The 16998-nt window shown below is 40.2% G+C and overlaps 1 protein-coding gene across 6 annotated transcripts in view; it reads right to left on the bottom strand.

Annotated features, from left to right (window-relative positions):
- WDR20 (WD repeat domain 20) overlaps window positions 1-15607 on the bottom strand; it is a 45002-nt gene extending 29395 nt beyond the window's left edge. For 3 of the 6 annotated variants that reach the window (XR_004751253.1, XM_035327516.1, XM_035327517.1), the window contains exon 1: window positions 15243-15596. Coding sequence is in view for 4 of the 6 variants with exons in the window: in XM_035327516.1 (XP_035183407.1) it covers window positions 15243-15506 (264 nt within the window). In the remaining 2 variants the exon portion in view is untranslated. Of the gene's footprint in view, window positions 1-15242 lie in introns of all 6 variants that reach the window. The other 3 variants (XR_004751252.1, XM_035327519.1, XM_035327518.1) reach the window with 3 other exon arrangements.
- Between the last annotated feature and the right edge of the window lie 1391 nt (window positions 15608-16998).

Here is a 16998-nt window from a genome sequence, read left to right as displayed (position 1 = left end):
AGTACACTAGCATTTATATAAAGTAAAGAACAGATTAGCAAGTCTCAAAACAAAAAAGTTTACTGCTTGTTTAAGCCTCACCACCCCCCAGAAAAACAAGTAAGGGTTGGTTGGTCACCTCTTTTTTATAAGAGATCAATGGAGCCACTACTACATAATGTTAATATTCAGGAAAATCTCACCCTTTACTCTGCTCATCTGAAAGATAACATTATATGGTTCTGAACTCCAACACCTGCTGTATAAATACAGGTTTAAAGTTAGCAAACTATCTCCAGAAAAATCAAAAACAAAACAAAACAACCGCCCCCTAAAGCTTGCTTACAAAACTACTTGAGGTACCGTTACCACAAAACATAGCATGCTCTTCCCACAATATCTGTAAAGTCAGCTGTAAGTCCATTCTTTCATTGGGCTTTAGCGTCTCCAGCTTCTCAGTATCTTGAATTTCATTTCCTTTTCTGGATCTAAAAGCCAGTAAGGTAGTCTCCCTGGGTACCACAGATAGTTGGATTTGTATCACTATGAATGTGTGTTCTTCACTCTTTTTTATCTGTCTGGGCTCACAGAAGTTTCTGGATGAAACGCTCTGCTTCTTCTTAAAAGCTATTCTGTACTTCCCATGGAGCCTGTAACCTATGACACAACAGTATTTTCATTATGCAGTCGTTCAACTATTAGCAACAGCTTACAGCAGGGCTGGTCAAAGAGCAGAATCCTTCTGAATTCATAGTTATTTTGTGTGGCTGGGATTTGTGGGAGATCTGGCAGTGTCTCTCAGACACCTAGGGAAGGTTTTGCATTATTTATTCTCTCCCCTTCCTTTTACAACTTTAAGAAATAGTGATTGCTTTGCCAGGCTAATTAAAATCATACTCCTTTTTTTCCCAGTTTTACATTAGACGCTATCTTCTCCTAATAGCAGCAGTTGAAATTTACCTTCGTCAACAGAAGCAACCACAATTTCATACAATATTAAAGACATCTCTTCACTATCTAGTATGACTGCACCAAAGACATTTCCCTATTTCTATCGGTAAACCTCATTTGAGGGATCTTCAAATTGCATCTGTTTCCTCCTGTCCTCAACAGCTGTAGCACAAGCTAACTCAGCTTGATAACCATGCCATAATGTTTACATCTTTTCAAAGTTCTCAGGCTGAAGCAAAAATTCCCTAAATACATCTTTTTTCCAATGAAGTTTCACCTCAGTTACAGTTCTGGTATCAGCATGTTTAACCTTATAAAATATTCTACGAACAGTGACCCCTCCCAACTTATGAGAATTTTGCCATCTTGTACTTGTTCTTACTTTTTTGCCCATAGGCTACTAGAGTACCTCAGCTTGAAATTCTCTTCTCAACTACTGTTACAGTCCCTGCGATCAGTAAGAGATCAAGAGAGATGAGTTTAGGTTCTAGAACTCCTTCAGTTAAAACATACAGTATACAAAACTAGAAACGCCAGTTCAGTTAAGGACATAGATTGAAGGGATGCTTGAACAAAGTTATTAATGAAATTTAAACCACTTGAGATAGCAGCACAGATGAGATTTCAATAGGCAGACAGCAAATTTTAAGACTAAATAATGATGGCTTCAGTTCTCTCTTACTACCAGTGTATTACACTGGGAAGGCAGAGCACCTGAACTTCAAGGAAGCTTTCTTATATAATACATGTTACACTTTAACACTTTCTTTCAGCCTGGACTGCAGGGAAACAACATTTTACTTAAAAAAAATCTAGTGTAGAACTCTACCACCTCAGAATTTCAAAAGCTGAAAGTAACTGTAAGCAGCTGAGGATTCTTCTCAGCATTGTACCATTGCGGACAAATACAGACACCGCTACAAACAAATCCCTTTAATCCTTTTTCATTTGCTCATAACACTTTTTTCCCCTCTGCATAGTGTTCTTGCATGTTTTTCTTCTACCTAAATATAATCAAGGATAAGCCTTAAGAAAATGCCTTTCTGTTATTCAAGTCAAAGGGGCCTTCGCATAAGTTTTCACTGTTAAGAATACGCTGAATTAAGAAGCAACTAGTTTCATAGTAGTAGAGACCACACTGAGCATTTGCAGGCACTGAATGAAGTTCACGCTATAATATTCCTTACGGACTGTCACATACTGTGTAAAGAATCCACCACCTTCTGTAAAGCTTGGCACTGAAGCACATTTTTTAGTCTCTTCACTTTTGAGGAATTGAGAGAATTAAAGTGTACTGTAACAATTGCATCTTTCCTTGACTCCTTTATAATTAAGTTCTTCAAGGTTCTTTTAAGACGTATGTTTAGTTATCCATAATTCCTTTCTCAACAGTTACAATCAAAGAGGTTATAACAGATTCATAGCTCTGAAATTAAAAAGATAAGTTATCTTTCTGATCTTTCTTGTTCCTTATCCTCCAGTGAATCCTTTTATTTCCTCCTAATCCTAGTCTAGTCACACCGTTGCCTACACTTATAATCTGTCCTTTCTCACCTGTTTTAATGCAGAATGAGGTACAATTCACATGAACTGAACAAAGGTAAGAGACATACTAGATATAAGAAAAACTAAAATCAAGAGGCATGTAAATATTTTAATATTTGGATTAAAAGCACACATTCAGAGACAACTGTTCTCATTCAATTCACTGGGTCAGTTGGGAAACTTACTAAATGCTTAGAAGGTTACTTTCACTTGGAAATAGTTTAAATTGGCTCATCTCTAAGTAAGACTGGTAGAGAATTATAACTGCTAAAGGTGACACTCATTTAAATTGGAGCAGGCAGAATGCTTTTAGATGGCTCCACAAACCATGGATCAAACTAGAAACACCCCAGGACTTGACAGTGTCATCTCTTCCCTTGGTGTCTCCTCCCCATGCCCACACAAAGCTACCTGACCTGTCAGACTAGTGGGCTAGCCCAGAAGCCTTTCAAAGCCACCACTTGCACTCTAGCTGTGAACTTTAATTCTTTTTCTTCTCTAAAATACTTGTATCATGTTCTTTTGCTATCAGAAAAAGGCACTTTAACAATACACGAACATCTATGAATACTCGTTTGAGGTTGACTGTCTATTGACATTGCTTCTGTTGTTTCCTTCACGCGATCAGACGTCCAAAGTATCCTTAAAATACATGACACAAAATTAAATTCCCTGTTAAATGACTAAGGCTGTTGCAGCTTCAAGACTGAAGCTGCTCAAATTTTATTTCTTCCACCTTCAAAAAGACCAAAAGACAGCAAAGCCACCTGTTGAGTGTTACAGATGTGTTTTATGGCGAAAAATGCAGTTGCCTTATCTTTTCCAAATGCACCAGTGAAGCCTGAAGTTGAACACTGTTTTCTTTAGGTGCATTCACAAGTATAAAAAAAAGCAAAATACACTGAGACCTCAAATATACACAGATAAACACAGCAAGAACCTGCCTGATTCCAGGAATCAATATCAACTGTTAAGTTCATTAGGACTAAGCTTTATTAACCAATTTACTTGAAATCTACCAGCTACTATATGATTCGTTTTTAATCAAATTAAAGCAAGTTCAGCTTTAAGTAGACTTGTCAACAGAGAAATATAAATTCATACTGCTCTACAACACATACATTACAGTTCTGTTACACTAAACAACCTGCAGGCAAGCAGTATTAAGTAGAGTTTCCACTGGCTTGCCACCCCAGTATTTATCTTTTAATGTTTCCCCCACCCCCTTTTCAGCATGTAAGAGAAAAAGTTATTTTTTCAGGATTAGGAAAAGAAAAAAAAGCAGCAGCAAAAGAGCTGAGGATTATCCGTTGCTATAACAAACCAGTGTTTTAGTCCAACAGTGTAAATTCACTGCTTGAAAGAAAAAATTATCTGTTACAGAAGAGCAGTCTGAATAATTGTAGCCTGCATTGCACTGTTGCTATAGAAACTTATGTCACCGTAGCAGTTAATTGTTAATCAATTTATATTTTTTCATTACAAATCTCAATAAGAATCAAATACAACACAGAAACATCTGTCCAGCAAGTCAGAATTGTGCCTTTTTCTGGCTACTGTTGGATTTTGCAAGCCCTACAGGAATGCCAGACATTTTTGATACGGTAGTTTTATTAAGCCAGCAACTCCCTCGTGTTGCAGCGTATTAACAAAACATTACTAGAACAAAGCCTAGTTACTTTGGTACTAAAAATAAGATGTAGCTAGCTGTTATTCTAAGAGCCTCAGAAGACTTCTACAGAAGTTATATGAATAAGTTATCTACCAAATATATAATCTGTGCTTCAATACCACAGCGAGACCCATTGGTTTATACTTCTTGTGGTCATGTTTAGTAACAGACAGATGAAAGAACACATCTGCCTTAGCTCTTGTCCTGAAGTTAATTTACAGTAACGTGTCTTCCTTCTGGGGCTGAAGGCATTTTATAACAACCCAGCCCAACTCAGCAAAAAGTGTTACTGAACAAGAGCAAGAGACAGGCTACAAAACACTGCAAGGGCCAAATCCCTAACACATACACTGCGATGAACTCAGATTTTCCACTATCCCAGATGTACAAGGTCTAGGTTATAAGCTGGTCTGCAAACCAGAACCCTATTTTGGGAGCTTTAGAGCAAAAGGCAGCAAGCTCCCCACTTTGGCACAAGTTTTCCCCAAAGCTTTATTTTGAAGTAAGCGAAGTATTATAGATACTTTAAGTAACACTAAGTGCTGACAACTTCACTGGCACAGATATTAAGTGAAAAGAAGAGTTGCTTTGCCTATTAATCGATTTGAAAAGACCATTTAAAGGTCTGGAAGTGTTTCATTTACCACAGTCATCCAACATTGTCTCTTTCTTCAGGCTGATTTTCGTGGGAGGGAGTGATCAGAGTACCTATTGTCACTGACCTTCCTGCACACGGGTGTGCTGCCAAGTACCCACCTCTCAATCCTTTTGCCAGAGGTGGTAACAGAAGTCTGTGTTAGAGCAGGGAGCTGAGCACACTTAGGGTACAAACAGAACACAGCCCAGCTATTAAATTACCGCTCCCACTGATATGGCATACAAATATTACACATGCTTTGAAAGCAGGGATTTCTCCTTTCAAAAATAATCATACCTCATACCTTTAACCAGCACTGATCTCCCCAGACTGTCCAAATTAAGTTTTCCCTCTACATCAGCTTGCAGTGGAAGTGCCACAGCCACCACCTCCTAATCAGATATGAGACAAATGAAGAAGGGGGTCCCAAATGACTCCAGACAATGCATGACAGAAGTGTTTTCCAGCATCGTAAGACATGACTTTGACCACTGACCTTATCAGCATCCCGTCTTGTTCTTCTATGTGCAAGTAAAGCCTGTATCAGTTTAGGACTAGCAAAACATAGTATGAACACCAAGCAGAGCAATGCTGACGAAGTACTTTTTTTGCAAAAGGGGTTAACCTATACATGCTGCTTCAGTGCAGCATTAGAGCAGCTAAACAAGTTGCCTCAAGACTGCTGCAGCAATTTGACAACAAGCACTGTGCTGCTCTGAGAGGAGAAGTCTGCATCATCTCAAGCATCACTAAATCTTCAGGCAGCTTCATCTGCACTTCTGTTTGAGTTGCTCGGAATAGTTATTTGCCCCATCTCTCTGATTCAAAAGTGCTAACATGTATCCACCCATGCTTTTTAATCCCAGTTCAGAGACTGCATTTTGCTAAAACAAAACTACACTGGCACAGTTAATTCTCAGTAGAGTTGTCTCACCAACTGTTAGAAGGTCAGAAACTTTGTCTAGAAGAACAGCATCTTAAAATTTTGCAGGTGTTTGCTACTTGTACACGACAAGTTATTCTGTCCAAGGGAACTGCTGAAGCACTGCTGAAGGTGAGAAAGGCAAGCTATACCCATGTATTAAACTGATGTGAATATAACCAGTTTCCTTGAGAGCACTCTATATTTCTGAAAGGCTTATTTGGAAAAAAAAAAAAACACATCCCCCTGGATTAAAACAATCACACCAAGCAGGCACTCTTTTTAATTTAAAGGTCTCTGGTTATTTATAAACAACAGATTAATAATTGGAACTGAGAAATGCTGACACATGCAAGATAGACTAAAACAAAGGTAAGAAATGCTGTATTCTGCACTACACATGGTATCAAACTTTGAAAGTGGTATTGGCTAATTGTTCAACTATTCTTGACCTCATCAATTACTCTTTAAAGGTGGACTTTCTTGACACCCTAAGTGTACACAGCTAGCTCTTAAAGGTTTCTGGCCCACTCTCCTATTAAAAAGGTGTTTGTAAAAAGGTGTTTTTTTTTTTTTTTTTAAAAAAAAAAAAATGTCATTTATGTTACTGAGATGTATTGTTATCCTTGTGACTGTGCAGACTGAAGTGTCCATAGGGCACCATTCCAATAGTTTATTTCATAAGACTCGTGGATTTGAACACAGTTTCAATATATATTGACATCCACTCAGTCTCCCGTTGTCACTGCTCCTCCTTCCCTTAATTGAGAGGGAGCTTTAAAGCTATATACTTTTCTATACTTTTAGTTTATTTAAAACCATAAACTGGAGTCCTCTGCAAGTTTTACATGGTATCGTTACCCTGACAAAGTGCATGTAAATTTCCAGTACAGACAATAAGAATTACATCTTGCATTCCTAGTAGACTGAGGATAATTAAATTTGCTCCTAACGTCCAGTGGTCACAGAGTTCTTCCTCCTTACCCCAGGGCATTCTTAACCTAAAGTTCTTGCTCAGACTAGCATTAGTCTAACTTCGCACTTCACGTTCTCCAGGTGTACAAAGATCAGGCACTATTAAACAAGGAATAGTACGACCACTTTTCAATCCCATACAGAGTCAACAACAGAAAAGTATTTTTTGACCATTAGCCACCTGAGAATTCTGTGATTAACTCATGAAATTAGAGCTTGATTTGAGCTGGTAAATCAAAACCAAAATCAAAGTGCAGAAGGTATCCCTTAGAGGCTTTTCATTCCATTATGAGCAGCTTTAGTGAACAATGTAACAGTAAAAATCCAACTCCAAGTTATGACACTGTCACTGGAAAGAGTTTCACTGTAGTGCCTGGTGGTCCTGCCCACACGAACTACAGGGCTACATTCAGCCTACTGACAGTCTGCTCAGTGGAAGCCCAGACAAGCAAAATCAGCTCCTTTATTTCAAGCTCCGGGGGGGCAAGAAATTGGAAGAATGTAGATGCTGGAAGATGGACTGCGTACACATTTGGACTTACAAGTGGGGTGAAGTAATCAGGAAGAAATACTAAATTCAGGAGGAAACAGCACAATATTGTTTCACCTTACAGTATGGCACATTTAATGTTGCTGTTTAGTTTCCCTAAGCTTTCTAAGAGAAGAAAGGCATTATTAGGTTGAAGAGCTTTGGCCTTCCCTGGCTATTTTCAAAACAGTAACTTGTCCAAGTATGTCAACTCATAGTCAGGACAACTGGACAGCACATGGCCTTTGGATACACATTCAAAACAAAGTATTTTGGAAATATTTATGATATTTCCCAGAGATCTACACTAATGCTTCAAAGTAGGGCATTACATTTGATTTTACAATGTCAAACAAGAAAATTTTGGCTGCGACCCTCTCAGAGATAGGTCTAGGCAATGTTTAAATAGAGTTTGAAGCATCTTCAATGTATATTTTAACTATTAACTGTCAGATGTCAAAGCACAACCCAAACTCCTTGCAATCTAAGCACACAGTACAGCCCTTCTGTAAATATTCTGACAAAGCTGGCTCACAAAACTCTTAGTGTCACCAAACTGTTTGTAGTACAAATGATCATTATTTACATCTGTGAGGCGTTATGACTAAAATTTTGTTGTCTTGCAAAGATTAAGCACCACAATTAATGGCTTCATGCTAAATTAAATTCCTCCAACTTACTTCGTCTACATTTTAGTAGAAAATAAGAATTCTGCCCACAGTGGCAAAAAAACCCCTACCTCACTGCCTACAAAATCCTGCCTACCAATTGAGAGGTTTGGCCAGCGTGACCCAGTATTCACACCAGTATTCAAACATGCCAGCCAAGCAGGCAGCCAGAGATAAATGAACCATTACCTTGGAGAGCAACCCTTCAAAGGATGTCCTGCAATAGCTTACTGAAGACACACAGTTGTGATACGGGCTGGAAGCACAAACCAGAAAAGGTGAAAGTGCTACAGACTAAGGGCACTATCTACCATCCAGAAGTAACCCCAGAGAATAATCACCTCGCAAGCTTCATCAGGTGCAATAAATGCTTAACATTGTCATTGTAAAACAGCTATTTATTCTTTAGATTTCCTTTTACTCAAGACAGTCCTAGTCCTAAATAAGCCTCAAAACAGAGTTAGCCTCTTAAACCTACCTTTTAATCCTGTAACCCAACATTAACTCTTTGCTATTTTCCTCAGAAGTGTCATTGAAAGAAAGGGATTAAAAAAAAAAAAACAAAAAAAAAAAACACACCATCCTTCAGAGAACTTTACAGGAACAGTTTGTAACATGTCTTGGCAGTCCTTAGTACAGCCCAGCTAAAATTAAGGAAGAAAACATCTATCTGTATCATAAAACTTGGGCTGGTAAGTATATCCATCAACTAAATGCTTAAAGAATTTCCTAAAGTCTTTCAAACACCTCCACAAGCACAGATCAACAGGTAACATATTACTGACGCAGCCACGTTCCTTCCACGGGACTGGTGAATCTAGTTGCAACATAGCAACTCTTATCTACAAGACAGAGAAGAAAAACTCCTTGGCAAATTAAGGGATTTCCTGGAGAAAAGAAGCACAATCAAAGAAAACCACAAACAACCCTACAACACATTTTTGAAGAAGGACAAATTGGGTTAATAGTGTCACATCCAGAACACCTGGAGAGAGTTGTGGACTATGCAAATCCCTGTAGCACAAAAAAGGAGTGTTTTTCCAGCCACAGGATGGCATCAGATACCTTTGAGGAAAGTTTTGATGTCTTTACTGTGGTAGTTCCATTAGCCAGCTGTGTTTGTCTTCCGTTTGACTAGAAGAGCGATGTTAGAGTCCAGTATAAATAAATATTTCAATGCAGAACACTTTGTAGCAGAATTTAACAGTTACAGTAGTAAACCTTTTTTTTGGTATGAAAAACACCAAAGTAATGTCTGTAAGCACCTAGACAAAGGGAAAAATCCCGTACCAGGCAAATTTGCTTAAAGCTGGCACCAAACCAACATAATTTTCTGAAAAAATAAAAATAACTGGACCAGAAGAAAAGGTCAACAGCAACGCCTTGAAATTAGGAACACTTCTGGTAAGTCTCATGTGCCACACCTACAAGTAAACTAAGTATCATATTATTTAAGATACTTTTTTAAATGGATGAGAGTACACATCAAATTGTGAATGACATCAAGACTGGAAGGATTATTTGCACTATGTGGCACAGAATTGGAAACAAAAAAACACCCTTTAATGAAGCTACTAGAACAGAATAACAAAAATGCTATGTGGTATTTATAAATTAATAAATCAAAGCGTGGTGAAAAGCAGCAATATGATAAGAAACAATCCAAGTGAGTCAACACTATGAGAAGAATTCAAAAATGTCAACATTGTTCAAAATGTTAGTGAGAATATTAGAAGACAGACACAGCAGGCGACTGTTCTCCCTTTTTCTGTATTGAAATCACAGTAGAAGTACTACACCTATTTTAAGTACTGCAAATAAAAATAAATGCTAGTTAGTTGAAGCCAATATAGAGAAGAGCAATCAAACACTCAGAAGTCATGACCTGAGAAGATTAAAAGGACTAGATTTATTTTCCTTTGGAAAAATAAGAGGACAAACTAACAAGTTTTCAAATACGGAAAAGCCAAAGACAACAGTCAACTACTCTCTATGATCCTGGCAGAAAACAGCAATCAGCTTTTTTTTCTGCCTCAAAGAAAAGTTTAGTTAGATACTAGGGAAAAAATATGAAAACTAAGCCCCCCAAAAATTATGAAGGCTGTGGAATTCATGTTTAAGAACTGGTCACAGAGATGTAGATATACTTCATTCTGTGTCAGAGCAAGTGCATCTTCAAGGAACTTGATGAATCTCAACATTTTAATACCTCATACACGCTACTAAAACATGCATCTTTTTTGGAGGCCTGACATATCTTAGTGATCTCTAAGTTTACAAACTCACCTCCCCACCACAGGAAAGTTGGCTGTTGTTCTCTGCAGATTCCAGCTTCCAACCTAGCAGTCTCACGCTGCTCCTCCCAGAGCAGCGCACTAAGCACAGTGACAAATGCCAGCCATTACCACCCTGTCACTGAGACAAGATCCTAGATGACCAGACTGTAGAATGCAAGTAATCATCAGCGATAACACTTCTCAACCAGACAGAGACTCCAATATCAAGCCAGACATTAAAAAGGTAATTTAGAGAACTGTGAAAGAAAAAAATCCTACACACGATCAGTATTGTTACTGATAACCAGGGATTACCAACATGCTACCTCTTAATAAAAGAGGTTGAGATATGCGATTACCTCCATCTTACAAGTAATTATTTCTAAGCCCATTGCTCAATGTAAGGTTAAAAAGACAGTCAAAAGATTACATCCTCCATACTTCCCCCAACATAAGCCTATCACCTACACGTTTCTACCACAATACCATTACAACACACTACAATGTCATATAGTTATTGACAGACTGCTGCTTTAGGTAGCTGCAGAAAAAAAAAAAAAAAAAAAAAAAAGTAGGACTGAAGATAAAGCTTCTTTTAGCAAAAAGTTCAAAAAAAGAAAAGAAACAACCACAGCCTGCCAGATGTTAGCAGAGTTGGTCGTCAGAATTCCCTTACAATGCAAAAAGCTTAGTCTAGCATAATAAACTGAGCTACACATTCAAATTCCACAACACCCCAATACGGGAGGTAAAAGCCAAGGCAGCGTACTTCCATATGACTGTAGTGCAGTCCTAGTTACAGATTAACTTGCCCAGAGGCCTTTACAATAAACAGAGAATACACCAATTATCATAAACACAGTTTAAAGGAAAATGCACTAGCTTCCAAGTAGGAAGGGAAACAGACTTGATATTTAATGTCAGCAACAATCGTTTTGTCAGTCATTCCTAAGGCAAGGAAGATGAGATAGCACGCTCCTTTCCAAGCCTAATGAATCAACTAATAAATCATTTCTCAAAGCCTGCCACAAACCAGCTAGAGTGCTCCAAGACTGTCTTACAAGCAAGACTCAAGTAATGGCCCTCATTCCTGATCTGGGGCTTCAGAAAAAGGCCACCCATCCAAAGCATCAATGCATCAGAGTTTGATCAATCATTTTTAACGCTTACCTTGTACTTTTACTCCATAAAGCAGCAAGTAACAGAAGAAGGTCTCCTGTAACACCTATAGCTCTCAGTCGAGATTAAGACAATAATCCCTAAAGAACAGATCGTGCCCAATCTGACTTAAGGCTGAAGTAAAGGCTCTGTTCAGGTGAGACCTCATAAGGCAACAGATCCCGTCTGATAGCACAGGCCTCTTAAGGGGAAAGCTTTGTTCCTTTTCCCCACAGCCTTTCTTTGCTGCCACTGTGCCTCCTAATACCTGACCCCAGGAAGAGACAGTTAACTTGCCAAATCAAGAGAAAAATCTACCCAGAAAAAGAGCAGGTATTTAGCTGCTGGTTTAGCAAGCTGAACTAGCTCAACCTGAGGCTGAGTGCTGCTAAGGCTAGCAAGGAGAAAGGAGCACGCTGTCAGGAAGATACCTCACTGCTAGGCCATCATTTCCAGCTGTCACTACACTAGTTCGGTTCGTGAACATCCACCCATTCAATTTAACAAAAGATCATTGAACACATCAATTCCTAATGTCAAAGTTAAGGAGCACCAAAAGGGAAAGCCCACTGACACTCAGTGCAGTTGAAAATAATTACATGCTTATGTAAATAAAGCAACCACATCTCATTAAATCACAGTCTAATTTCTCCTCGCTAACCTATAGGTTCGCTTCCTTTTTCAATGAATCCGAATCAAAAAGCAGCATTTTTTGGTAAGCCTGTGTTGCCTTATTAACGGAAGGAGAGCTGCGTAAGTTCCACTACAAAAAACAATACAACACTGGCTTATAACTGATGTGCTTTCTCTGATGACTCCACTGTCATGGAACACATGGAAATATGGTAACATTTCACGGTAACACAGAAGAATAAAATAATAAGAACTCAGATTCCTTTTTGAGGGAGCAAAGAACAAATTTGTATGGAAATACATTTTTGCTCTCTCTCCCTATATATATAAAGACAGCTTGAAATGCTGCCCAAAACTCTCCTCTGCCTCTCCACTAAATTATCATTATTTATTGGTACTCCAGTCTCCACACCACTCTCCTGGTCTGTGGATGTAATTTTTTGACTGAGCTTCTTGGAAAAAAAAAGAACAAGGTTAAAAAAAAATCTTGAAAAGTGATTTTTTTTTTCTTTATATCAGTTAAATATTCTAAATAGAACACAGCCATTAGCTGTCTACTTTAAAAGATGACTTACAAAGGATGACTTAGGATTTAATGGAAACTAAGAAAAAAGCTTAGCGTCATTGATTTCAAGAAGCATCCTTTCAAGTGGTACCTTTGACTCAATATTAGCATTATTTACTCTTAAGCATCATTCACGGCTCAAGTGTGACTCTTACTTGATGTGCCCTGATCTGCAATGGATTATCAATACAAAGATTATCGCAGTTTCTCATCGACACAGCTCCTTAAAATAAAGTTCTGGGGGTTCTTTCACCCATTTTAATAAGAGCAAAACATTTCCATAGCAAGAAGAGAAGCAGACCTTAAAAAAAAAAAAAAAGACAAAATCATAGCTACTTGATACATACAGAGTACGGCTTCACTAACTTCAACCTGTACTCATTTTAGTGACTTCACCAAAATGAAGAGAAGATTACAGCCTGGAAGTCATTAGGGAAATTTTTATGGGGTACTTGGATAATTATGAAATAACAGCTAAGTTATTAGCATTTGTATTATGCAGAGGATCACAAATAGGTTGGCCTTCAACCGATAAAGTCCCTCTTGCCCTCCCATTGCCAAGGTGAGACATGCAAAGTGGTTGTTTGTCCAGTTTAAGTCAGATTCACATACTACTGATTTAGGTAACATCAGCTCTCTCCTCTTATGGTAGCCACAAAAAAAAAAAAAAATCTAACTTTTGATACTGACAAACTCAATAATCGGTTGAAAGTCTGTCAACCTGTTCTTAGGCTGACTTTGCACATAAAGCGACTTACAATTGAATAGTTTCAAAATAAATTCCAAAGAAACAAGTATTACAAGTTTCAGATGGTGCATCTTCGCAATTCTCAGTTAAAGTACTTTCCTTAACCTATTTCAGCTGGTTCTCTAGATTTATTGAAGTTTTACACACACAAAATATGAAACGTTTTATCTCTTAACATTTTTAAGAGCTCATTGAAACAAACTGTTCCGAACAAAACCTATGTTTTACATTATTCTAAGGAAAAAATACGTAATGCTCTAACAAGTATATCTCACAGCTCACAGTCAACAACCTGACAAACTAAAATTTTCTGTTACTGCGTTCCATCAAAAGTAGCTTTTAGCATCTACAAAAAAAATATTGCAATGCTAAATCTCAAAGCCATTTTATGATTTGAAAAAGTTATTCAGGCCCCTATTTTCTATGCAGTTCAGAGCTTTAGATTTTACTTTTATTTCTTTTAAGTGTGACGAGACTTGCAAGAACCACACGTAACACTAAACTACACAAAGGCCTGCTCTGTAACATGCAAGACAACTCTACAGCTACTTGGTATGGAAAAAACAAACTTAAGATATCAGAACCCAGACACAGTAATAGTTTAAATGACATATTTACAGAGATACTGACACAGTATCTTGTAAATTGTAGAGACAGCAATTGATTATAAATAGCAATTACTGCTTGATACAAAACACTCATCACACGCTTAAAGAAACTGTTGTCTAAGTATTAAAACAACTAAATTATGAAAATTCATTAAAGTGTGAAACTAAAATCCATACACACTTTTCCACATAATTATATATGACATACTCAATCTGTCAAGTCGCAGTCAACAGACAACGACGTAGACTTTATTCTCCAGTTGCCACTTATGTTTTATACAAGCGAGCAGAGATTTGGGCACTAGCTTAAGGGACCGTAGATTCATGTACTTCTCCTTGCTCTCCCACAAGCTTTCTGTGCAGCTTGAGGTACATCTCTAGTTCTCTGTGCCTTCATCCCCTGTTGCATGGTGGACTAAAAGCAGGAAGATTTCAAAGTGCTCACCTTACAGCAGGTGAATTCCGAGTATATAAGATAACAAACACACATTTTTTGAAACATAACCCAGAAACCTAACAGTTGTTATGGCTATGTTTACATACACTGAGCGACAACCATTCACTCAGCATGACAAATTCTGAATCCTTCTCTAAATGCCATGAAAATCAAGGACCTTAAGAAACACCAAGTAGAAAGGGTATTTATGAACAAACGGTGACCTTAAACACCAAATGCATGCACTGTTAGCCCTGCATCAACTGCTAACTGTTAAGGAGTCTATGTCAAGCTGCATCAATTTTTTTTTCTTGTAAAAACATCTTTCCCTGCATTCATTATCTGACATTTAGAACTCATCTCATCGCACTGCTCCCATTTAGGAACAATCCCCGAACCACTCCACACTTCAAGCTCACGGGAAAGGCCTCAACTTCGGGCGAACACCGTAGCTCCTCAACCAAAGCAACAAAGCCACCCTCCGCCCACCGGCCTAACCGCAGGGATTTGACACCACCATAATCACGCCGGGCATTAGCTCCCGGCCAACTCGGCCCTGAAGCAGCAGGTGAAGGAGGCCCAGAGCTGCCTTATTATTGGAAAACCCCCCTCTTTCCTATACGAATGTCATTCGCAGCGAGGCCCCGCGCAGGCACACCCCTCCGAACACCCCCCACTCCCACTCGCACCGCTGCTGGCACCGAATATGACAACCCCACCCGCACACAGCCAACACGAACCCCCCTCAGCCCCAGCCCCACACCCTGAGCCTCACAGCCCCACCTCAGCACCGGGTAAAGCACCCGCGGAGCTGCCGGCCCCGGAGCTCCCCGGGGGCCCGAAGCAGCGGCGCCCGCTGCCCCCCGCCCCCGACACAGCCCCCGCAGCCCCCGGGGACCCCCGGAGCCCCCCGTCAGCCTCCCCCGGCGCCGCCCGGTACCTTGCGGACCCCCTTGTAGATGTAGAAGTAGAGCTCCCGGCCCACATTGAAGCAGAGCCGGTCCCCGTTGCCGCTCTGGTCGTTGACGTTGACGAAGGAAACGCGCACCGGGTTGGAGCCCTGAGAGTTGAAGGGCACCCGGTTGGGCCGGCTGTACTCCGAGTGGCTCAGCAGCTTGTACAGCCCCTCCCGGGTGGTGAACTGGGTCTTAATCTCGTTCATCTCCTTCCCTCCTCCCTCCGCCGCCATCTTGGAAAGGAGCATTCATCCTGCCCCGGCGCCCGGATGTGGCCACACTGCGCAACCGCCGCCGCCGCCGGCGCTCGCGCGGCCCTGCGCGGAGGCGGCCACGCAAACGGCGTAAGGGGGAGGAGCCGCCGCCCCTGTTTACCGCGTCGCTGCGCCTGCGCCGCGCCCGCCGGCCCGGGGGAGGGCCCTCAGGGGGAGGGGGCGGGGCCGGCAGGGAGCGGGGCGGGGAGCGCGGAGGGGCGGACAAGATGGCGGCGGAGGGCTGGGGCTGGAGGGGTTGCTGTTGGGGTTTGTGGTGGGGTTCGTTAGCCCTGCCCGGGGATGAGACGTTTAAAAGAGAGTAAATGCAGACGTAACACGAGGCTTTAAGCCTGTGCTCTCCCGAAATTTTCACTATGGAGGCAAGTTTTCTGTGAGCTTAATTATATCCTCATCACAGTTGGCTTAAGCTAATCAGAGACTGCACTCCGGCTGTAAAAAAAAAAATAAAATAAAAAATGACATCTCCTCATCTCCCAGGAGATGTCATGTTTTGGTATCAGAGGAGATGTCACCTTTTTTATAAAATAGGTGAAATTTTTTTATTTTTATAAAAAAGGTGACATCTCCTCTGTCTTCAGGTACATGTTTCCATTGCCTCCCTTGCATCAGTTCCAGTAGTCATGCAACCAAAGGGTGAGTCAGAGCAGCTCGAAAGCTAATCCCACCAGAGAAATGGTCAGGTAAGCAAACTGTTGGTCAGCAACGAAGCTGGTCCAATTCAACAGAGAACTGCTAGAGACAAAATAAGGAAGGACTTTGGAATGTGCAGCTAGGGGAAGATCAGCACATTCTTAGATCGCCTTCTAACAATGCACTTTCAAAGTGTGGTTTCACATTGTATCAGAGTTGCTCTAATGTGGCTGCTAATAAAGGGGTTTTCCTGCTCTCTTTTTCCTTGACTGTGACTGCTGCTACTTCCTTCACCAGCAGTGTTGCTCATCTGACCTTATGACAAACTGCTTCTAAAAGATCCTGGGGTAGAGAATTAAACCCCCTGCAAACGTGAAATGAATCGGGTTAGATGAAAAACACTGACTGGGTAAGGGAGGGGATGGGAATGCAGAGCAGGAGGGACGCAGAACCTCCCTTTCTTTCCACTAGATCAGCTCGATCACAGAAGCCCACTCAGACTCCAGGGGGTTAAAGGGAATTATTTTCAAAACAGTTTAGTTCAAAGGGATTTAGTTTGAAGCTAAATACCACCTTACTGCCGATCATCAAAATATTAGTATATGGTGGCTGAGAGGCATGAAACAGCAGAAGACCTCCAGGTTAACTTGTGCAGAATAGAGTATGTAACTTAGTGAATATCTGAACAAGTACAGATAATCGAACTGTAGTGAGGCCAGGTATTGAAGCCTTGCATGAAATTCTTAAGATAAAACCAATCAATAATGACCAATAGATCTTTCCAGTTTATCAACCAGCTGCTACATAGTATTGATGTTCTCCTAGAAGTGTATGA

The sequence above is a fragment of the Oxyura jamaicensis genome, chromosome 5, assembly GCF_011077185.1.
Source record: "Oxyura jamaicensis isolate SHBP4307 breed ruddy duck chromosome 5, BPBGC_Ojam_1.0, whole genome shotgun sequence".
Taxonomy (NCBI): Eukaryota; Metazoa; Chordata; class Aves; order Anseriformes; family Anatidae; genus Oxyura; species Oxyura jamaicensis.
The sequence above is the reverse complement of the archived record's forward strand: the minus strand, read 5'-3'. Positions and strand labels throughout refer to the sequence as shown.